Below are 22,726 nucleotides of genomic sequence, written 5' to 3'. Positions count from 1 at the left end.
GTCAGACCCGGGCTGTCTCCTGTCCCTCTACTCCCTCTCTGCTTCCTGATTCTGACTTTTGGGCTCCAGGAAGGGACACCTGACACAGACCTAGTTTGTACTTTCCCATGTGCACCCCACTGTGAGGCAGAGCAAGTCAATGCCTCCATCTCGTTTTTTTTCCCTTTCACTTTTCTGGCCAACTCAGAGGCCAGTGTGGACGCTAACATCTGCGTGTCTGTCTCTGCACATGTCTGTTCCTCCTGTATACAGGTAATTCTTTTTCTAGGAATACCTCAGCCTCAGTTGCATGTCTTGTTGCCCAGAGCACAGGCCATAGCCCTGACTGACATCTTAGTCTGCCTAAGATCCTGTCCCACATACACTGCTTTCAAGGACTGTGAGATATGTATGTTTTCTTAAAAAATTCGTGTGAGTGCCTGCATGTGTGTCTACGCACCATATGTGTGCTTGATGCTCACAGAGGCCATACCTGTTGCATACCATGGCACTGGAGTTAAGGAGGTTGTGAGCTGCCATGTGGGTGCTGGGATTCAAACCTGAGTCTTCTGCAAGGGTAGCAAGTCCTCATAACTGCTGAGCTATCTCTCTAGCCCTGTAAAATATTCTTTAGACATCAGCTATTTGAGGGCACCTCTGTGCTCACCAGGAGGTGTTTTTCCTTTGCTGCCCTGGGATTCTTCCCAGGGACATTCGACTTCGACCTTCGTTAAGGGTTGCTTAGCTGCATGCCTTTCCTGGGGCAGGGGCAATGCCACTGCTAATGCTGAAAAGATGACAATATTGGGATTAACCCTGTGAGCACCCCACCTTCAGATAACCTCAGCTGCACGGCTCTTCACTAACAGTGGAGACAATGCACGCCCAGACTCATCCGTAGCACTGTCGTTACGGGCAGCAAACGTTATGTGAGGTTTTCTTGGGGAGATGAGCACACATCTATTCACCCCAGACAAAACTAACAGTCCACAATAATGATTTCACTCAAGTCTGTTTGGTGAGCTTAGTGTCTTAACCAGGATCCTGCTGCTGAGAGGGGACATCGTGACCAAGGCAAGTTTTTTTTTTTATTTTTTATTTTTATTTTCGAGATAGGGTTTCTCTGTAGCTTTGGAACCTGTCCTGGAACTAGCTCTTGTAGACCAGGCTGGCCTTGAAGTCACAGAGATCCGCCTGCCTCTGCCTCCCGAGTGCTGGGATTAAAGGTTTGCACCCTTTAATTTAAACCTTTAGTTTAATTTAAATTAATTTAAACCATCATCTGGCTATGACCAAAGCAGCTTTTAGAAGGGAAAGCATTTAATTGAGGCTTGCTTATAGTTTAGAGGCTTAGTTGTGACATCATGGGTGGGAGTATGTTGACACACATGCAGACATGGTGCTGGAGAAGTAGCTGAGAATTCTGTCTGGATCTGCAGGTAGCAGGAAGAGACACTGGGCCTGCCTTGGGCCTTTGAAGCCCCCAGTGACGTACTTCCTCCAAGGCCACATATTCTAATCCTTTACAAGTAGTGCCACTTCCTGATGACTCAGCATTCAAATATATGAGTCCATGCAAAGCATTCTTACTCAAATCATCACAACAGGTTCCTTACAGGAGCATGGGTGACTGATGATTGACTATTCTACAGAAGGAAACATTACCACTACCACTGCCCCACCCCAGCCACTGCTGACATCCTCTAGGAGGGGTGGGACCCATGAGCACCCCCTAACTCCCTATGTCTTTAGGGTGGGCTTTCAGCGAGGCCTCCTGCTGGTACTCACCACAGCCAGAGTTCAAGAGGGCAGCAGAGCAGTTATGCTGTGCCAGGACAGGTGCCACAACAGCTCAAGCCACTACTACACCAAGAAAGTGTTTTGAAAGGCATTCCTGTTGTTGGAGGCTATTTGTTGATTCCTGGCTGCTCAGCCCCAAAATAATCACACAAAAACTCTACTATTTAAATCACTGCACTCCAGCCTCTTATTGGCTAACTCTTACATCTTAATTTAACCCGTCTCCTTTAATCTGTGCATCACCACGAGGTCATGGCCTATCAGCAAAATTTCAGCACATCTGTCTTGGGCTGTGGCTCCATGGCTTCTCCCTGACTCTGCCTCCTTTCTCCCAGCACTCAGTTTAGTTTTTCCCACCTAGCTAAATTCTGCCCTGCTACAGGTCCAAAGCAGTTTCTTTATTCATTAATGGTAATCACAGCACACAGAGGGGACTCCCACATCACATTCCGAGTTAGTTTCCTCAAAGAAAGTGCACTTCCAGGTGCTCAAGTGCAGGTCATTTTGAGAACTCTGGTGGAAACAATGTCTGATTTGTTTGGAGACCATTTCTCATGTAGTCTAGGCTGACCCAGAACTGAGTATGTATGTAGCTGAGAGCAGTTTTGAATTTCTGGTCCTCCTGCCTTGACCTCTAGGATGTTAGATTATAGCCGGTGACGTCACATTGGTTTTGACATGTTTTGTATGTATGTGTGTTCATGCACATGCATGTGAGGTGGCCAGTGGTTGACATCAAGTGTCTTCCTCTCTCTCTCCCCATATTATTTTGAGGCAGGGTCTCTCACTGAACCTGTAGCTCAGCTTTGGGATCTGCCTGTCTTTTACCCACAACACTGTACCTGGCTTTTGTGTGGGTATCAGGATCTAAATCCAGGTCTTTGTGTTTGTGTAGCAAGCCCTTTGCCCTTTAAGCTCTCTCCAGCCCAGAGCCAATGGCCCTAAGACTGTCAGATAAGCAAGCTTAGAGCTTCCACGAGAACTTCTGGCGGAAGAGCAGGCTAAGGGTGCAGCTTCCACTGCCCTCCCCACCGTCCTCTGCTTCACTTACACCGGCCACACCTCAGCTAGTTCTGTTCTCACTCACCTCTGCTGCTGGTATTAACTGCCTCGTAAGTGAAAGCTACAAAAGTCAGTTTAATTTTTTATTTCATTAACTTAAAAAGTGAACAAAATGTGTATTTCAAATTTTATTAAACTTATTTACCTGAAATATATGTTTACAGAGAGGACAAACAGATGAAGGATTTCAAGTAACTTACGGGACAGTCATTATCTGTTAAAAATATTCTTCTTTCTTCTACACACACAATCTTTCCTTTTTACAGTATAAAAGCTAGATGCAAACTTTTGATGTAAACTTATCTCATTGTTAGCTCTGGTGATGAAGATGGGAGACATATTTGTTCACAGTTCAGTTAAACAACACAAAAGCTGTTCCCGCAGACACAGAGATGCCCGTGTCTCAGTAGGACATGTGCTTTGCGTTCACACTTCACTTCTTCTTCTTCCCTTTCCCCTTTTTACTGCCCTCTCCTTGCTGAAGACTTGGGTCAGCACCTCCTGTTTTTTGTGTCCTTGTTTTTAGCTTGGGTATCATTTCTGCTACATACAGCATCACTGACTTACCTAAAAACCAGAAGTGAGGTTTAGTGCAACAATCTTGGAAATAAGACATAACATGTCATTGACTTGAACATCACCGGGTTAGAAACTGGACAGCTATTTTAAAAATCAAACTGCCGAGGACTGTGGTCTGCTCAAGGGGCACCTCCTGAGCAAGGTGTAAGAGCAGGAGCAACACTGGAGGCTTCAGTGATCACTTCCATCTCCAACACTAAGTCTGAACCAAGAGTTATTGTCTTGGCACCAGCAACTGGCATGAACCTCAACAAACTAAACACAGCAAAAATAGAGCATCAATATACCTTTCACTGAAACACAGGGCTCTTAGCCTGAAAAAACAGTAAGTAACAATGAGCCTCACTGTTAGGCCCAGATTTCTCTCTCTCTCACACACGCACATACATACAGACACACACACTCCTGCTCGAACTACAAGCTGTGTTTTTTGCTTCAACATACCAACCTACACAGCTTTGATGTCTCTTTACTGTCTTATTAGAAGTATTATCTTTCAACATTTTTAGCTGCTTTTCAAATCAAAAGGTTTTATGTGTATGTGTGTGTATCAAGTTTTGGTCCTTTGAGGCAGTAAGGGAAAATGCTGAGGAGATTCTGTGTGGTATGGGAGTCCTCTCTGTATGCTGTGAATATGTTTTATTAAGGTTAATAAAGAAGCTCTTTTGGGCCTATCACAGAGCAGAATAAAGTAAGGCAGGAATTCCAAGCAGAGGTAGAGGAGAAAGTGGGTGGAGTCAGGGAGACACCACGTAGACAGGAGGAGACAGATGCTGGAACCTTGCGGTAGGCCATGACTCATGGAAATGCACAGATTAATAGAGATGGGTTGATACGAGATGTAAGAGTTAGCTAGAAATATGCATAAGTTAATAGGACAAGCAGTGTTGTAATTAATATAGTTTCTGAGTGATTATTTTGGGTCTAGGCGGCTTGGAAATGAACAAGCAGCCTCCGTCCACATTTGTGTGCTGCTAGGTGAGTTTTCACCACCGAGGCACTTTTCCCAGCCTATCTTGAATTAGAGTCTGAAGTTTTTGGTAGCAAGTGATACTTAAGAACCAATCCATTTCATTAAAAACAAATAATTACACTGTCAATTTAGCCTGACAATGTAATCATTTTTACTTTAATAAAATTGAATAATTTAGCCAGGTGGTAGCAGTGTATGCCTTATTTTGGTTTTTTGAGACAGGGTTTCTCTGGAGCTTTGGAGCCTGTCCTGGAACTAGCTCTAGTAGACCAGGCTGGCCTCGAACTCACAGGGATCCGCCTGCCTCTGCCTCCCGAGTGCTGGGATTAAAGGTGTGCACCACCACTGCCTGGCCGGTAGTGTATGCCTTTAACACCCCTCCAGGCAGGCATATTTGTGAATTTGAGGATAGCCCAGTCTATAAAATGAGTGCCAGGAAAGCCAGGGCCCCTGTCTCAAGAAACCAAAATAAATAAATTAATTAAATTAAAATTGAAGAGTTTAAAATAAAGGAAAAAACAGAGTGAACAGCTTTAAATTAAAATATATACATTAAAAATTGAAAATATTAAAGATGATGTTATTCTCTGTTCTTGAACTAAAACCATCATCCTGTGTATGTATTCGTGCATCTGATATGTGTGTAGGCAAACACATCAGAGGGTAACTGTGGAGTCTGTTCCTTCTTTCACCTTCACATGGGCTACAGGGATCGGCACAGGTCAAACACCTTCACCCTCTAGTCCTCTCCCAGCCCTCAGTGTTCTCTTAGTCCCTTGATCTCTACTCCTTGCCACTAGGTAACTACTGTCTTAAAAATGGGTATTTTAGCTTTCAGTCCATTTTATTTTTCTTAAAAATATTTTTTTCAAAGATTTATTTATCTTTTATATATACAACATTCTGCGTCCATGTATGCCCACACGCCAGAAGAGGGTGCCAGATCTCATTACAGATGGTTGTGAGCCACCATGTGGTTGCAGAGAATTGAACTCAGGACCTCTGGAAGAGCAGCCAGTGCTCTTAACCACTGAGCCATCTCTCCAGCCCTTCCAGTCCATTTTCAAGAAGCACTTCTATCAGTAAGTATTATTGCATATATTCATCAGTAAAGAGTAGTATTAATATTTAAATTGACAGGAGTGGTACCACACTATGAACATGTCTGTTTTCTTCAATATTGCTCCTTAGATTCCATTTACTTGTTTGCTGTATGGGGCTTGAGCCCAGGACCCTGTGTATGCCAGGCAGTCTACTGCTTGGCTTCATCTCTCGATTTCTTAAGTTTTCTACTTTGGGACGAGGCCTTACAAAGTTGCTCAGGTTGGTCTTGAACTCATTCTATAGCCCACACAGGCACTGACCTTGCCGCAATCTTGCCTCAACTTCCTAAGTGCTGGGGCTACAGATGTGTGGTATAACTTCCCCAGAGCCCTAGTCATTCGTTCTGAAAGCTTACGTGACGGGAACTGCACAAGACAGAGGCTGCCATCTTCCTGTTTGAGCTGAACCCGGACTCTGCCTCTGTACTGAACATCACGGTTCCATTCTCTGGAGTACATTTTGTTTTTCTAACACCAACAAAAGAAAATAGACTTTCAGAGAGTTATTATATCAAGGAGGTAAGTATAAAACAGTGAGGAGAGACTCACATCCTACCTCCAGAAATGCGTTCAGTCCAACTGCTGAGCATACATCCTGAATCTCAGTAGCGGTAGGGTTTTCTACAGCCTGAACAGTTAAAAACAAAAACACTCAACAGCTGAGTTTTACGTGAATGTTACTATATGGTTGTGTAAATCATTTCTAATATATGACCCAAACACAGACCAAACCCTACTGCCCATTTTTATTAAGTCCACTTATTTTATTTTAAAAATCCTCGGGAACAACATAGGTGTGTGTTTCTTTCTCTTCCAACATAAAATATGTAAGGGAAAGGATACTATCAGTGCATCTCCTAGCACCTAGTATGATATTCTGAACACAGCAGAAGCTAAATGCAAACTGCTGGTTGAAGAGAACACATACAAGCATTCTACAACACCAACTGCTACCTCCTAAAGCTGAACATACGATTCCCTATGGCCCTGCAATTCAGGCATATATTCAACAGAAGTGCAAAAGGCAAGCTCATACTATATAAGCATAATCATAGTATATATTCATCCTGCTTATTTTTAGTATTTACTTATTTTATGTGCATGTCTGTGCACTACATTTGTACAGTACCCATAGAGGCCAGAAGAGTCCATGGATACCCTGGAACTGGACTTACAGAGGGTTGTGAGGCACCATGTGGGTGCTGGGAACAGGTACTTTGCAAAAGCAGCAAGTGTTCTCAACTGCTGAGTCGTCTCTTTAGTCACAGCACTATCTGTAAGAGCCTCAAACTAGAAACAGAAGAAAGGAGTGTGGGATCTGCAGTTCTGCAAAGAGATACATTGTAGCAGGGGAAGTTTACACACCCTCTACTCCAGGAACATTTGGTCATGTTGGGAGACAGCTCTGCTTCAAGACAACTCAAGAAAGGCAATTGTTATCTAGCAGGAAGAGGCCAGGGATGCTATCATGCACCTTAAAATGCACAGACAGTAGCCTACAACAATTATCCGACTCAGAAATGTCAACAGGGGTTGGAGAGATGGCTCAGCAGTTGAGGGCTTGTACTGCTCTTGCAGAGGACCCAAGTCCAGTCCCTAGCACCGGTATCAGGAAGTCACACCCCACCTCCAAGGGATCTGCTGCCCTCTTCTGGCCTTCACATGTGCACATTCCCACACATAGACACTTACATATATACACAACAATAGAAACAGAATAAATACATCTTTAAAATACAAAAATTGTCAATGGTGCTGCGGCTAAGAAACTCATGCTTGGAGCAATTAAGAGTTAAATGACACTGGGGTGTAGCTTAGCAACAGAGCACTTGCTTAGCCTATTTGAGGTCATCCATTCATTCCCAAGCAACAAAACATGAAAAATTCCAGTAACAGTATGAATGAATTTCATAACTTTATAAAGATCTGTGAAAAAGATAAAAAGGTACACAGTGAATAATATCATACATAGAAAATGAAGAACCAGCCCAAGGTAACTTATGTTGGAAATCGGAACAACGTTTCCCTTTCATTAGTGAGAACAGGGAGGAGACAGACAGAAGGAATCTTCTGGCAAACTCACTTTTTTTTTTTTTCCCCGAGACAGGGTTTCTCTGTGTAGCTTTGGAGCCTGTCCTGGAACTCACTCTGTAGACCAGGCTGGCCTCCAACTCATCTGCCTGCCTCTGCCTCCCAAGTATTGGGATGTACCACCATCCGGCCAGGCATACTGTATCTTAAATATGGGTGCTGTAACTAGCTCTGCTCCCTGTATGAAAACTATTCAATTTATGCACGTACAGACTTTTGTTAAGTTTGTTAGCTACACACCAATGAATTTTCTTTTAAAAAATGAAATTTTTGGAGAGCATCTGGAAGCGGTTATCAAAAGTCTGTCACAGCGCCGAGATGTGTATTATCTCAACAGTGCTTGGGAAGAGGCAAGGTGGATTTTTCTCTTCGAAGTAACAGTCACATAAGACATATTCATATAAAATTAGCTAATTCTTTGCTTCAAACCTCATTTGATTATAAAACTTAAGGACTCTAAAAGTCAGGTGGTGGTGGTCCATGCCTTTAATCCTAGCACTCAGGAGGCAGAGGCACACTGACCTCTGTGAGTTCGAGGCCAGCCTGGTCTACAGAGTGAGTTCCAGGACAGCTAGGACTGTTACACAGAGAAACCTTGTCTTATAAATAAAATAAAATCTATGAGATCTCTCATTTAGCACTGAACATTTTTCTAAGCTTAAATTAGCAGATCAGCTCCAAATTAGAACTGTAACTCCAACAACCTGCCTAATCGCACTTAGCGGGGCTTCCACATGATAGACTAATGGGTCTACCATGGAGCTACACCCCATCCCCCACATCTACTTTCCAAAAGTACTAACTTGAAAGTGATTTCATACTCTAAAGAAAAAAAAAGACAAAACTCAACAAAGCTGCACTTAGTACAAACCTTTATTCTTATTTTAACTCACGTTAAAACCCTGAGTCTGCATCAAGCACATTGTGCTGTTATTGAGAAGACTGGCATAATCTTGCCTCCTTTCATTTACAAACAGGTCATTAAGAATCCCATTTTGTTTTGCAAGTGTCTTTCGTGCCTTTCAGGTCTCGAAATGTTATGGGAGGCGCTTCAAATCTTGGCTACTGTGCTCTTCACTCTCAAAGGGCAGTCGTGGCCATAACGAGGCGACCTCCCCCATTCATCGGCCGACGTCACCCACTCACCTTACTTATGGGAATCCGCCTCCCCTCCGCTATGGTCTTCTTATTATTTAAATAAGCGGGGTAGATACAAATAAACCTGCCACAAAACACACAAAAAAGCACAGCTGGTAACTTAAGTGGTCATTTAAAGCGGACAACTTCATTGTCATCGCAAAGACATTATCTATTCAACACAGAACAAGGCGGCGACTGTGAGTTGACACAGCGCCCGTCAAGAGTTCCCGAGGCTGGGACGCGCTCTTACACGACAAGGAAAAACTCAGCAGACACCAGCGAGCCTCTCTGAAAGCGACCCTAGCGCAGCAGCGATCGTCGCGGCCTGACTTTCTCTAACGTCAGCTCCTGACGGCAGCCACAGCCGGCCGCAGCAGAGCGCGGTGCACGGGGTTCGGAGGGGGAGAAAGCCCCAGCCCGGCGGCCAGCGTTCCCGGGGACCCACCTGTCCTGGTCGGCCGGGGACCGCGCAGTGGCGCAAGCCATCTCCACGGGCGTCCCCACGGCCCCGCCAGCCCGAAGCCCAGCTCACCAGCCGGAAGTTGACTCGGAGCTCGCAGGCCGACCGCCCTTCCGGCGGAAGTCCTACCCACAAAGCGGCCGGCTGCGGGTTGTCCCTCATAAGTTGGTTCCGGCGCGGAGTGACGTGGCTTGCGCGGCTGTCTTCTCGCGAGAAGAGTGCAGGGTGGCTGGGGACCGGACCCTTGGCGCTCGGGAGTGACCTCCGCCGGCTGCACACCTGGTAGAGCAGGCCGTTCACCAAGGGGAGTCGGTGGAGTTGAAATAATTCAATGTTTTACTAGCATATCTATGTATTAATTACACAAAACAATGGGTTTTACTGATAATTTCATATACACATATCTAGATAGTAACTCCCCAGTACCTTCTGGTCCCTCTCCTACTCCTGAATGGCCTTCCTCTTCCCAGTTAGTCCCCCCCTTTCTTTCCTGTCTTTTTGTTTTGATGACCCAGTGAGTTGTGCACAGGAAAATGCACATCTCGCCAGTGTTTTCCTCCCCCCAGTGTTCTTCCACTGTCACCTGTGGAGAAATCCTTAGGGATCTATAAATTTATTTATTTATTTATTTATTTATTTATACATACAATATTCTGTTTGTGTATATGCCCGCAGGCCAGAAAAGGGCACCAGACTTCATTATAGTTGGTTGTGAGCCACCATGTGGTTGCTGGGATTTGAACTCAGGACCTTTGGAAGAGCAGGCAATGCTCTTAACCACTGAGCCATCTCTCCAGCCCAGGATCTATAAGCTTTTATACTTCACTTCTAACCCTTGTTTCCCAGTTTGGGTAGAAATAATTTAATTTTTAGTGTAAGACTAAAAGCACAAGATTAAAATTACCAAGCATTTCATCTTTCCTGTTTTGAGTATGGTAGTTTGAATGTGATTTGCCCCCATAAACTCATTGGATGCGGTACTATTAGGAGGTGTGGCTTTATGGAGGAAGGGTTTCACTGTGGGTGGGCTCTGAGGTTTCCTGTGCTCAAGATACACCCAGTGTCTCAGTTCAGTTCTGCATATCAAGATGCAAAATTCTCAGCTCCTTCTCCAGCACCATGTCTGTCTGCAGGCTGCCATGATGATAACGGACTGAACCCTGAACTGTAAGCCACCCGATGAAGTGTTTTCCTTCATAAGAGTTGCTGTGGTCATGGTTCCCCTCACAGCACAGGAGCCCTAAATAAGACAGGAGAATTTGGACTGAGATGCACAATTATTTACCTTTTTATTCACTGTTCTGATTGTTTCAATTGTTACTTTGTATTTAACTGATGCTTCGATGTGGCTGTGTCATGGTCCCTGGTTTCCCGGTGCTTTCTAAAGGCCCCCCTGAGATTCAGACAATCCTTGTCTTACAGATCTCGCCTCCTCCATAGAGATAGCCTCAGTGTGTAACCTATCACTTGCCACTCACTCACTCACTGAAGCGAGACTTCAGTGGGGAGCAGGGAGCACGAAATGAGGGCCATACCCATTTTTATCTTGGTGTCAGGAGCAGCAGCTAGGTTTTCACTGCAGTAGGTCTGTTCTGGAGGCCGTTTCTATCACAGTTCTCAAGACTTATTTTTCTAGCTCTTACATTTTGTGAGCTGATATTCTAAACAGACCTTGTGTGCTGGGCACAAGCTAAAGTTGTCTGAGAGGAAGCTCAGCTGAAAGAGCGGGGCTGCAGGGAAGCTGCAGGGAAGCTGCAGGGAGGCTGCAGGACATTTTCTTAATTAAAGACTGCTGGGGGAGGACCCGGCACATTATAGGTGGGGCCATCCCTGGGCTGGTGGTTCTAGATTCTGTAGGAAAGTGGGCTGAGCAAGCCAATAAACAGTATCTGTCCATGGCCTCTGCAACAGCTTCTGACTCCAGGTTCCTGCCCTCACTGCTTTGGTCATGGTGTTTCAGTACAGCAATAGTGACCCTAACTAAGACAGCCTGTTGTTTAGAGGACTTAAGAAACGTGAGAGAATCTCAAATGATGAAAGCACTTTAGACAAATGGGATGTTTTTATTTCCTTCCAAGGGATGCAAATACTGTGGTCATCTTATCATTTAGTACTGTGGGAATCTGACATCAGTCCAGTTCTTTTGACAGTGACTCCTTTTCTCTGTTTTTGAATAGGCTGGGAGTGTGGATCACTGGTAGAAGTACTTGGCTTGCACACTTGATTCTCCCCCATTACCAAACCCAATGATGATGTGTTTAAGTGTGGCTTTGTTAGCTTCCAGTCACTTTAGGAATTGGGGTTGGTTCACAAACGCCAAGTCAGGAAAACAGAAAGGGGGAATTCTGGTAACTAGTGATTGTCTCTTAATTGCTCTTTCCTGAATCTGCTCCCTTCTTTCTTGCCTGGCTTGTTACGGTCCCAAGTCAGCCTTTAGTCTGCAGATCCTCTCAGTTACCTCTCTCCAGCCAAAACCTGCGTGTGTGGTCTATGTGCACATGGGCGGTCAGGCCAATGCACACATGGAGGTCAGAGGTCAGGATCCCACTCTAACACTGCATTATTCCCTTGAGAAAAGGGTCTCTCACTGAGCCTGGAGGTAGGCTGGCAGCCAGCATATACCCTAGGCTGGCCTTCACCCCCCAAACTAGAGATGACCTTGAACTCCTGACCCTCCTACTCCCCTTCCCCCCAAGTGTGTGTCACCACACCAGGCCAGAAAATTTGTGACTTTTATCTCAAACTGACTAGCCTAGTCAATTTAGTTTATCTAACCCAGGCCACATAGGTCTTCAGGTGCAGTCATGATCAGGAGAAAGGCTGGGCACATGGTTCAATGGTTTATCAGTGGGATAAAGTGTTTAGGTCCCAAGAGTGTGAATAAATGGACGGGTAATGCTGGCGCTTCCTTCAAAAGATGTTTCTTCCTAGTGTTTCTTATATTCAATGGCAACCTTCACTAGTATACATTAAGCATTTTTAATTAAAAATAACAATCAGGTAACTTCAAGAAAGTAAGTGAACAGAAATATAGAGAAAAATTATCCTGAATACCAGAGGAAAGTATATTTAGCACCAAGAACAGTATTACACATATAGAACATACAGTTTGAAAGATGCATCAATGGCCTAACAAAAAGCAGAACATATTTTTGTAGACCAGAGTTAAGAGAACAGGAGGAAAATGACGTGGGTTTACAGAAGTCACAGTTCATAGATTTCCACATGACAGAGTAGTATTCTAAGGTCAGCATGTGAGGGAAACCGGCTAGTAGAAAGTGAGAAAGAAGACACACTCCATGTTAGCCTCCTCGACTCTTGAAAAGTTGTTTGGGAATTTTAATCATTTGACCACGCAAAGCCATCTTTAGCTTTGGGCAGTTTAATTCTTGCATTTCTGGTATTCTTTTCTTAGCTGTAAGAAATCCTGGCAACTGTCTCCCATTTTCAGCAACAAACTCATTTTTCAATTAACGTTGTGGTAATATGATCCACATTTTACACATAAAGAAAATTCTGCCCACACGAACAGTACTGGTTGGTTCCCACAGGGCCTATCTTATTTTTTCCGTTACCTCGTTAGTGCCCCGGTGATCTGCAAAGCTTACCATTGGTTCATCACCGCTACTGTGCACTAACAAATGGGTGATTTTCTTTTCACCTACAACCAATTTTCTCTCATCTCCAATTTCTTTTTTCATAGTCTCATACTGCATATCCAAACTACATATTGGTAAGGCTCTTTAATGGGAGCTGTCTCCTTAACACAAGCTGATCCTCAGATGCAGTGGACGTATTGAGAACTGCGTGTTCGTTAGTCTGGCGAGTTTACTCCCTACTGTGAGTTGACATAGGCTGTGGAATTGGACAACTCAATATTCAGGTCTTTCATGCCAAGGAGCTTCCTCGGCAGATTAAAGGTCCAGTTGTTTAAGTGTTAAGAGCTGTGCTGTGGCTACTAAGGACAGTGGTTCTTTATGGTCCCCACCCCATAAGGCCATGTATCGTCCCTGAACTCGATTTTGCAACCCTCTCCAGATCAACCCTCTCAAACTGGGGGTGTGGGGCCCAGCTGTGATTTAATAAACACTTCTGATAACCCAAACACACCTACCTGTCTGAAAACTGCTACCTTAGGTTTTCTTTGCTGTAGTCCAAAGTAAATAGGCTCCTGCCCTTTGAATAGCCTGCTAAGTAGTAGCCGATCCCCAACAGTGGGCTAGTGTGCTGTTAAAGAAGCTGGCTTGCTACCAGTTAAGACATCACCCAGTGAACTTTCCAAAGCAGAACGGAGGAAACCCCTTCATTTCCACAGCCATTACCTATAGCCAGAGCGTTTCACCCAACAACTACAAGGGACAACACAGACAGACCCTTCCAGTAGGGCTGCCCATGGGGATTTTAGTCTCCAACAGGTGGAATGAACTCTTCTTTTAGTTTGAACATTGATTTTTAAAGACATGTACTAAAAAGCAATTTATTCTAACACCTCATATCTTTCCACAGAAATACTTGAAGTGGCTTATAAAAATTGGCGTGCAGTAATTCTAACAGAAATTAGGACTGAAAGACAGTTATGACTACGTTCCCATCCCCGATGCTTACAGCAGCCCAGGAGAACATGATGGGATATTGTTAAAAAAAAAACACACACACACACACTTCAGATGAAGTCTGACAAAAATTGAAACTCTTGGCTAATTACGTGTATTAGTGTATTCTACCTCATGACGGAGTCTCTCTGCCATATGGGAAGTGGGCACTAATCACCTCACCACTGTACCCATTAAAAACAAAATTGTCCTTAACAGGCAGGAACTAAAGAAACCTTTTGACTTTTGAATTATGGTGCATGTGTGGAAGCTAGAGGGCAGCTTCCACGTCACCTGCTGAGACACCCTGGTGGCCCTAGGCCGTCCTTTGGAAAGGTATGAGCTTTGTGTGTGGAGGTCAGAGGGTAGCTTTCGGGGAGTTGGCTCTCTCCTTTACCACGTGGGTCTTCAGGCTTGATGGCAGTTACCTTTATCTTTCTTTAAAATTTATTCTAACAGCATTAAATTTATCTCTGACATTTCACTGACTTGTATTTTTTGAGCATGAGAAAATACTGATTATACCTGGTCACAAACAATCTACTTTAACATATAGGGTGGTGACAGGCATTAATTTCAGACCCAGTTTCAACATGGTGGAGATGACGGGGTAAGACAGTTGCACTGTAAAGCCTGAAAGACACAAGTGATACCTGTCAAAAACCAATGTTTCAAGTATGAATCCTATCAAGGAAAAGGAGCTATTATTCTATGTGGGCCGATCTGTCCTCGTCTTGTGCTATTCCAGGCATTTGCTTTAATCAGACTCCAGAGTAGTAAGAAAAGAAGTGGAGGGACATTCAAGCTTTGAGAGGTGCTAAGTACATAAAAATAAATTTTAGGAATGGGTAAGTGTCAACAATCTTCTTCATTGTCTTTATTACAGTAAGAGGGAATTTTACTCTTAATGCATAGAATCTCAAGAAAAACTTTACATTTAGCTTTTAAAAGAGGCCCTTTTGACAATTATTAATACAAACGTGAAATAAGACCCTTCAAACAAATACCAATTTCAGTAATAGTTTACATACAGCAATAATTTATTCTGAAATGTTCATTTAGTTTGAGACACGACTCATGTCTCATTAATAAAAGAGCAGCCATCTTACCTCAAATACCAGAATATACAACAGTTACAGCATAGCAAAAATCCTACCTACTTTCGATAAAATCTAGTTCAGGTAAAATAGTTCCATTCAATGTTTTACAGTTACACAGATCTGAATTGTTACACTGTAGCTATCCTATGCACACCATGTGATCACAGAACCAATAATCATTACCTCTGAAACTGAACCATCAGCTTCATTCATGCAGTAAAGCAAAGCAGGCTGGGTAAACATATCCATTGGGAACCATATTACTGTGAATTTCACAGCCACATGATTAATTATGACATTAGATGGATTCACAAGGACTATTTTTTGCATAAATACCAATTTCTCCCTGATGTAAGTTTATTTTATAATCTAGAAATGATTGATAACAGCAATATATCATATAGCATCTATCTGTAGTGTTATTTTAAGATAAGCGATAATTAAAGGACGAAGGGATGGATGCCACTTAAATACATGTGAAACATACTGTACAAATAGACTTGGCTTTACCATTTCTTTCCTACCTAACAAGAGTGCCTTCCAAAATGACCAGTGAGGACCAAGTGGACTATCAAATATGGTTTCCAGAACAAAACCCCTCTAACAAGAGTCAAACCTATTTACAAAAATTTTCAACCTTTAAAGTTTTCTTTGAAATAAAGTCTCTATACAGCAGTTGTGATAAAACCAGCTTTTCCTAGGTTTGTCCTCCCAGCTCTTTTAAACAGATGTCACGAGGTAAGACCCAGAATGGCGCTTAGGACTTTGGGCTCCACTGGATTCTGTGCTGTCAGTCTTTGAATCCCGCTTCTTGGTGTTGTTGCTCACCGGTGTTGGGATCTGCGAGGGCCGGGCTGATGTGCCATCTGCACTGCTTTTCCGAGGGCTCGGGTTGTAATTAAAAGGCGACACTCGGGCAGCAACAGTCCCACTAGGTGAGCTGTGTTTGCTGGAGCTGCTTGAACTGAAAGGGGTGCGCTCGACTACACACGTCTCACTGGGCTCTGCTGCAGGCACAGAGCTGCTCTGTCCAGGCTTCGCCTCCGTTCCCTTCTGCTCTGGGGCGTCCACCTGAATAAAGGAGTTCAGGCGGTTCTCTAGGCCCGCGGTGAGCACAGGACTTCCGCTGCTCACACTCTGCTTTCCCTGGCTGTCTTTTGCGTCTTTAATGCTTGGATTTCCCTTTTCTGAAACACTGTCAATCACTGGAGGGGTGTTACCTGTGGGAGACCTTCCAGACCGAGGGTTGTTAATGGGACAGTCTTCAATTCTCACCCACACGTCCTCTGTTTTAGAAACAGCAGGTGCCATCTGATAAATCAGAGTCTTTGATTCAGCACCATGGGCAGCACCTGAGGAAGTGGTCTGAGAAACCATGTTTGTGGGAGATATTTCACTTTCTTTGATTTTCCTCCACGTGCCCTTTGTGGGTACCTGGTTCTCTTTCGCTTGTCTGGGTCCCGGCACGGAGTTCACATGCTTTTCATCCTCACTCTTTGCTTTTTCACTGGACTCTGATGAGGCGGAAAGAATAGAAGATGAGCTTCCAGTTCTTCTCCAAGTGCTCACTCGAGGGAGGGATGAGGAGTGTTTGCTATGCTCTCGCTTCCAGGTTCCTGCCCGGTTGATTGGCAGTCTGGAAGGACTTTCGGAATGGGAGCGTGTGATATCGTGGCGCTTTCCTGGTCTTCCATCACTATACTCAATAGTGGGGCTGAGATTAGGCGGGAGCTTTCGCCATCCACCAGCCTGAACAGACGGATGTGTGCTCAGAGACATATCAGGAAGGGAGGGACTTAAAACTGGGGTCTGTGCCTGGGACCTGGTGGGAGAATCTGGTCTAGAAGATGGAGAAAGGGATTCAAATGAGGCAGATTCCTCTAGTTTCCTCCTTAGGGTCGGGCTTGGGGCTTCTTTGATGAAAGTAGACTGGCGTACTAGCGCAGGCCTTTCTGATCTATCTGACTCACTCCCACTTGACTTAGTTGAAGACATTCTAGAAAGTTCTACCTTCTTATTGGACCCATTGCCGTTGCTCATCTGGTTGAGCCCTTTAGATGCGGACTCGCTTCTCGGGATACTACTGGCATTCTTGGGTAAGCCTGCTTGTTTGGTAAGGTTTTGTTGGCTCATCTGTCTGCCGGGGGATGTATAGGACATTTTCCCAGAGCCCGAGGACTTGGTTGAAGCAGTGCTTGGAGACGATGTTCTGGGCAGCTGAGACAGTTTGTTAGGAGGGCTTATTCCATTTCTACCAGGGGAGATCGAGTTTCGCCCTGGAGACTGCAGTGGCCTACTTAATGGTTGCTGTGTAGGCCTTGAGGGAGTGGAGTCTCTAGATCCTGATCTTGAAGGCCCCTTATTTGACCCACTAATTTGGGAAGTCTGCCTGGTAATAGGGCTCAGCTCTGATTTTATTGATGGCTTGGTTCCTCTAGGAGAAGTGGTGGCTGCAGGAGCTTCACTAGGGCTTTTGGTGGCTGGAGTCTTGAGGGGTGGGCCCTTTTTAGAAACAGGACTTGTACTGGAGGAGCTGTTCCGAACCCCGGGGATGTGAATCATGGTCCTGCCTCTTGAGATCGAGGGCATGCTTGTCGGGAGGGGCTGTTTCATTTGGCTGGAAATTTCTGAATTAGATCGAATCTTTCCAGTAATCAAACTTTTATAAACCTTTTTCCCACCTTTGATTCCTTTATTTTCAGATTCTATCTTTTTTGCTTCTAATGTGCTTTTCTCCCCCGGTTTGAGAATTCGTGGGCCTTTATTACTTGTGAAGGGTTTTTCCTCTTGATCAGGTGTGAGATGAAAGGGTGAGCCCAGGGAAATGCCTGACTTGAGTGAGAGGATGGAATCTGAATCGGACGAAGCCTGTCGAGATAAACACGCAGCAGCAGCAGCCTGGTGCAAACTACTCACTATGGAGTTCGCACCTTCTTGAATAGCTTTCCAGTCAAAATTCTCCGAATCAGGAGATAAGCCGTGTTCTGAATCTGGCCTCTGTATATCTTTCAAGTCAAGGGTCAGATCTTCAGCTAATATGCCTCCCATGTTTCTGGGACTCTGCTTTCCACTATCACCCTTGAGTCTTGAAGGTCTTTTCTTTTTTGGCATTGCAGAACTGATGCACTCCTGCAACAGGTCATCTTCAGAATCGATGCTCAGAGAGCTGAGAGAACTGTTTCTTGAGAAGCAGACAGGGGTGTCCTCAACATGAAATGACTTGGGCGCATACCCAGATGCCTGAGGCTTACTTGGTTCCCCCTGTGCATTAGTAGGTTCAGCTTCTTTGATTGGTTCATTTTCTTTGTTATTGTTGTTTTCTTGGTCAATGTCACTAAGGGAACTCAGAGAGGAATTTCGAGAAAAGCAAACTGGAGTATTTTCAATAGCAAAATTCTGCAATTTTTCATCCGTTGCTGCCCCCCTATCTGGCAAGTCTTTGGAGGCCTGGGGGAAAGTGGGTTGTTTCTGAAGCCCTGGTTTGGACTGTACCCTGTTTACTGAATGTTTTGTATTAGCTTGTGACTTACTAACTGACTGTTGGCTTGAGGCTGGTTCTGTGTGGCAGATACCTTTGGCTTCTGAATCCTTATTTTCTTTCCCCTTTCTTAACTCAGCCTTTTCCCTGGACAGGTCAACATCGTCATCATCAAAATCTAGAGAGCTCAAAGAATCATTTCGTGAAAAGCAGTAAGGAGTTCCTTCGATAGGGGTGTAAGGATGCGGCGAGTCAAAGGCAAAGCTTCCGCGGACTCTGTCTTCGTTGTTCGGCGGCTTCTCACTGAAGTCCTTGGGGGTGTTTTTCAAGCTCTGTTTCTTTGAGTCTTTGCTGTCTGAGAAAGTTTCTTCAGCATTTACGTTAACTTTTGAGTCTGTATTCTTCCTCATTTGTGTTCTATATTCTGTATTTTGTGGCATGGGCTTTACTGGTGAAGTCGGCTTCTTTTTCTTAGTGTCTAATTGATTTTTGTTAGCTCCAGATGAAGTCACTGATGCTTGCTGGACCTGGTCCATTATCTTTTTCACTCGGAAAGGCTTGTGGCTTTTTCCTTTGGGCATAGCAGAATTGATACATTCTGCAAGAATATCTCCTTCTTCTGCTTTAGTGTCATCCAGGTCTGGCTTAACTACAGATGAGATGTTCCCCCTCTGAGCTTCATCTGAACATCTGCCCTCTGTAGGAATAGTATCTCGTTTTTCAAATTCGCCTGACTGTGTACCTGCTCTAATTCCGTCACCAGCAGCCAACTCATTTGGAGGGGATTCTATTGTCAGATCACTTAGAGATGTCGCCGTGGAAAAGTTTATAGGTGTCCCTTCTACACAGTACACACGGGGCATATCATCTCCTGGTGTGAAGCTAACATGCTTTTGTGTCTGCAGTCTGTTTTGTGATGGCAGAAGTTTGTACACAGGCAGCTGACTTGGCTTCCTTGCCACAGGTGGAGGTAATTTTGAAGCAGTCTGGGCTAGCTTTTTGGCTTTGCGTGATGACTTTGTTGGCATGGCTGAGATAATGCACTCTTCTAATATTTCAATATCATCGTCATCTGAATCATCTAATAGGTCTTTTTCAGAATCAGGATTTTCTACCTCTTTCTCCTGATTTTCACTGGACTCTTCAGGCTGCTCTGGCTCGGTTTCATTCCCGTTGTCGTTTTCCTGAACTGGGGGCATTATTCTTAATTCCACGTCCTTCTGTATAAATGGCTCATCCAGGCTCAGTGCGCTCAGGCTGGATGAACAGGAAAACCCATCTGGAGTACTTTCTGTGGCAAAGTGCAGTAAAGTATCAGCATCCGGAAGGACCTGGACCCTCTGGACCGCAGCATTCACAGCGGTCTGCTTAGGGCCACTCTCCCTCTTCTCTGTGGCAGGTGCTTTCGTTTTTGGCACCTCTCTCTTGGTCTGGACTGTCTGGGGAGGAGGAGGGGGGGTTTTGCTTCTGCTTGGTGGCATGGTCTGGCCAGGGCTATCTGGAAGGTCACTGGGACTGATAATGCCACTCACCATTCCACTGCAAGGCTCACTCTGAACAGAGCTAGCAATGGAGCGACTCTCAAAACTGTCAAGTGAGCTGACAGAAGTGCAGCGGCTGAACACAAGTGGGGTCTCCTGGACATAGTGTTCGGGGGGACTTTTGGGCGTCTGAGCACCACTTTTGGAGGGAGACTTGGCCCCTGAAGAAAACTCAACAGCCTTATGCCTGGTTGATTCTGAAGATAAGCCAGAAGCCTGGAGTCGGCTAGGTTTGGTTCTGGCGTTCTGGGACACTGCTGGAACTTCGCTCGCAGGATCTTCAGCTGATGGAGTTCCATCGTCCTCCTTTATTTCTGCGATCTGCAGAGTGTTAGAATCTGCCTGCTGTGTTGTTGGATCACATCCTATTTCATCTTCAGCTGATGACAGAGATGATAAGGAACTGCACCTTGAGAAACAAATGGGGGTGTCTTCTACACAGTAAGTCTGCATAGTTTCTTGGTTGATGGAGGGGACTTTGCAAGTGTTCCCTTTTTGAGCCTGACCATTTCTCTGTGCTGAACTTGGATGTAGCTGATTCTGCCTTTTGGCATTAGATGAAGGTGTGGATGTGTTCTCGTTGCTTGGAGAGAGATGTTCAGTTTTGGTGCTTTGTGCTGATGAGTTCTTTGAGAATGGAAAGGATGGTTTCTGGGAGGAAGAGATGTCAGTGGCGTATTTTAAACTATAATCAATAGGCTGATCCACATGATGTTTTTCTTCGTTATATTTTATACTATAGTTTGTTGGTCTCTCCTCTTCTTCATGTTGTTCTTCCTCTGAATAACGCTCACTGTAGTTGGTAGGCTTATCATCTTCATAGTCATCTTCCTGACACAAAGACTGGTTTACATTTTGATTAATTGCATGACTAGAACCCATTCGATTTGTTTCTGACCCACTGGTTCCCCTAGACCTATATGGGGAAACACACTCCTGTTGTCCAAAATGTGGTTGGAACTTGAGGTGTTTATCATCCGTGTTCTCAGGATAGACAGGATAACTGGAGTTTTGGCTTCTGGGCTGTCTTTGCTCGTTCTGCTTTATCTCATCTTCTATTACATGCTTCGGTCTTGCCCATCTTTCATTCTGTGAGGGACTCTGCCTTCCAGAGTTCAACTGCTCATCTGAATATTTAAGACTGTAATTTATTGGTGTGTCCAGTTCTCCATCATTATCATCCATATGATTTGCACTATGTATCTTATGGGCTAGGTCAGCTGGATACTGACCATAACTGCAAAACTTACTTTCATCATCTTCAGAATAGGACTCGACGGAGGGCTTCATCTGACCTCTTTTACCATAGCCATCACTACTGTTGACACTGTTTAAACTGTCATTGGAAGATCTCTTATACTCCACTTTGGCATAAGGCATAGAGCATGTCCTATTTGAATTTTCCGATTTAGTGAAGTTGTATGTGTTTGAATGTGTATGGGAAGCAGAGCTTCTCCGTGCTGCACTCCTCTCATCCGTCACACAATGGAATTCGGTGGTAGAGCCGGAACTCCTGTCTTCCTGGGAGGTATGAATGGCTGATACTTCTTCCATAACTTTGGCGATCTGGGCTGCAGTGCTAGAGATCTGCAAACCTCGTTTCGAAGAGGTTCCTGGATTTTCTGTTGTTGAATGGTAAGTGCTGAGGCCAATACCTCGCTCTCTCTCTAAACTTCTGTCTTTTTCAGAACGAGAACTGTCTAAACTTCCCCTCGATGAAGAAGAGCTGGGCAATACTGTAGTATTTAAATATGGTGAAAGAACAGTCATGTTCCCAGTATTAAAATTGTCTGCCCTATTATCATCATGTCGATTGGTGTCAAAAACATAGTCACCATAAAGATTTGGCTTGTGTCTCTGCTTGCTACGATGAGATGCCTTGGGACTTAAGTTGTCAATATTGTCAAAGGTTTCTGATAAATGCTGAGCATCTAACTCTGCTTCTAGGGCCTTTTGCTTCCTAACATGAAGAGATGGCAAACTTGACCCAGGAGACATAATATTGGCATCCTTATACTTTGCAGGTCTGTTTGCCATGAGGTTCCTTAAAGCTGCAGCACTTCCCATAGCAATCATTTTGTGCTTTGAATGAATGAGGTTCTTGAGCATGCTCACTGCCCCCATGTCCCATAAAGCTTCCTGGTCTTTAGGATTTCTTGCTGAGAGATTCCACAGAGTTCCACAAGCATTACTGACTATTGTCAAGCTGTGAGATTTCAAATGCTGTAATAAAGTCTGTAGGCAATTGTTCTCTCTTAGGATTTGCCTGAGTTAAAACAAGAACACATAAGATTCAGGGGGAAATGTGATTAGTGACAACAAATAAAGGGACAGAAAGCAACTGTAAACCCTGAGCTGACTACTAAACACAATCAGCACAATATGAGTCTATCAGCTACCTTGTCAACCCCAAGCTAGCCACCTCTCCTTTTGTTCTCTTGGTTCATTTAGTATTTACTGTTTTAAAGTATCCATCTGTCAGACCAAAAGTAGGAAAAGTGAATGTTAGGTTTCATTTGCTCTGTATCCTACTCTGATCCACTACATGAGAAAAAGATTTATTTTTGAACAAATACATTTTCTCCAATCACACAGTATGTTTCCTAACTGAAGAACTACAAACACATTATGAAATCTAAATTAAACAGGGACTGTGGCAATTTAATTTATGGTGAAGCAACCATGTTGAATACTGAGGAATCTTGGAAGCAGAAGACAGGTGATTGATAGATCTTTACGTAGTCAGGGAGCACACCTGCTTCTAGAATAGCAAGCTTACTTTCTAGAATGATCTCTGTACCTGTGAAAGTGCCATGTCCTTTGTATGT

General features: G+C 44.3%; 2 protein-coding genes across 9 annotated transcripts in view; both read right to left on the bottom strand.

Annotated features, from left to right (window-relative positions):
* Nucleotides 1–2,954: 2,954 nt before the first annotated feature.
* Srp19 (signal recognition particle 19) lies at nucleotides 2,955–9,292 on the bottom strand. The gene is made up of 5 exons (XM_005355901.3): nucleotides 9,173–9,292; nucleotides 8,734–8,809; nucleotides 6,053–6,124; nucleotides 5,853–5,964; nucleotides 2,955–3,408 (listed from the first exon to the last, which is right to left on the bottom strand). Exons 1-5 carry the CDS (start codon nucleotides 9,211–9,213, stop codon nucleotides 3,275–3,277), a joined length of 435 nt encoding a protein of 144 aa, XP_005355958.1. The 5' UTR covers nucleotides 9,214–9,292; the 3' UTR covers nucleotides 2,955–3,274.
* Nucleotides 9,293–14,793: 5,501 nt separating this feature from the next.
* Nucleotides 14,794–22,726, bottom strand: part of Apc (APC, WNT signaling pathway regulator) — a 93,052-nt gene continuing 85,119 nt past the window's right edge. For 6 of the 8 annotated variants that reach the window (XM_013349486.2, XM_026783415.1, XM_005355897.3 and 3 more), the window contains one exon: nucleotides 15,600–22,164. In XM_013349486.2, the coding sequence (XP_013204940.1) occupies nucleotides 15,600–22,164 (6,565 nt within the window). Of the gene's footprint in view, nucleotides 22,165–22,726 lie in introns of all 8 variants that reach the window. The other 2 variants (XM_026783414.1, XM_026783419.1) reach the window with 1 other exon arrangement.

This window comes from Microtus ochrogaster, chromosome 18, assembly GCF_000317375.1.
Source record: "Microtus ochrogaster isolate Prairie Vole_2 chromosome 18, MicOch1.0, whole genome shotgun sequence".
NCBI lineage: Eukaryota > Metazoa > Chordata > Mammalia > Rodentia > Cricetidae > Microtus > Microtus ochrogaster.
The sequence above is the reverse complement of the archived record's forward strand: the minus strand, read 5'-3'. Positions and strand labels throughout refer to the sequence as shown.

Coding starts and splice junctions, on each gene's coding strand:
- Srp19 (XM_005355901.3), bottom strand. CDS start 9,213: ATGGCTTGCGCCACTGCGCGGTCCCCGGCCGACCAGGACAG. Junction 5,965..6,052: donor GACTGAACGCATTTCTGGAG/GTAGGATGTGAG, acceptor TGTTGGTGTTAG/AAAAACAAAATGTACTCCAG. Junction 3,409..5,852: donor TCTTGTGCAGTTCCCGTCAC/GTAAGCTTTCAG, acceptor TCTGGTTTTTAG/GTAAGTCAGTGATGCTGTAT.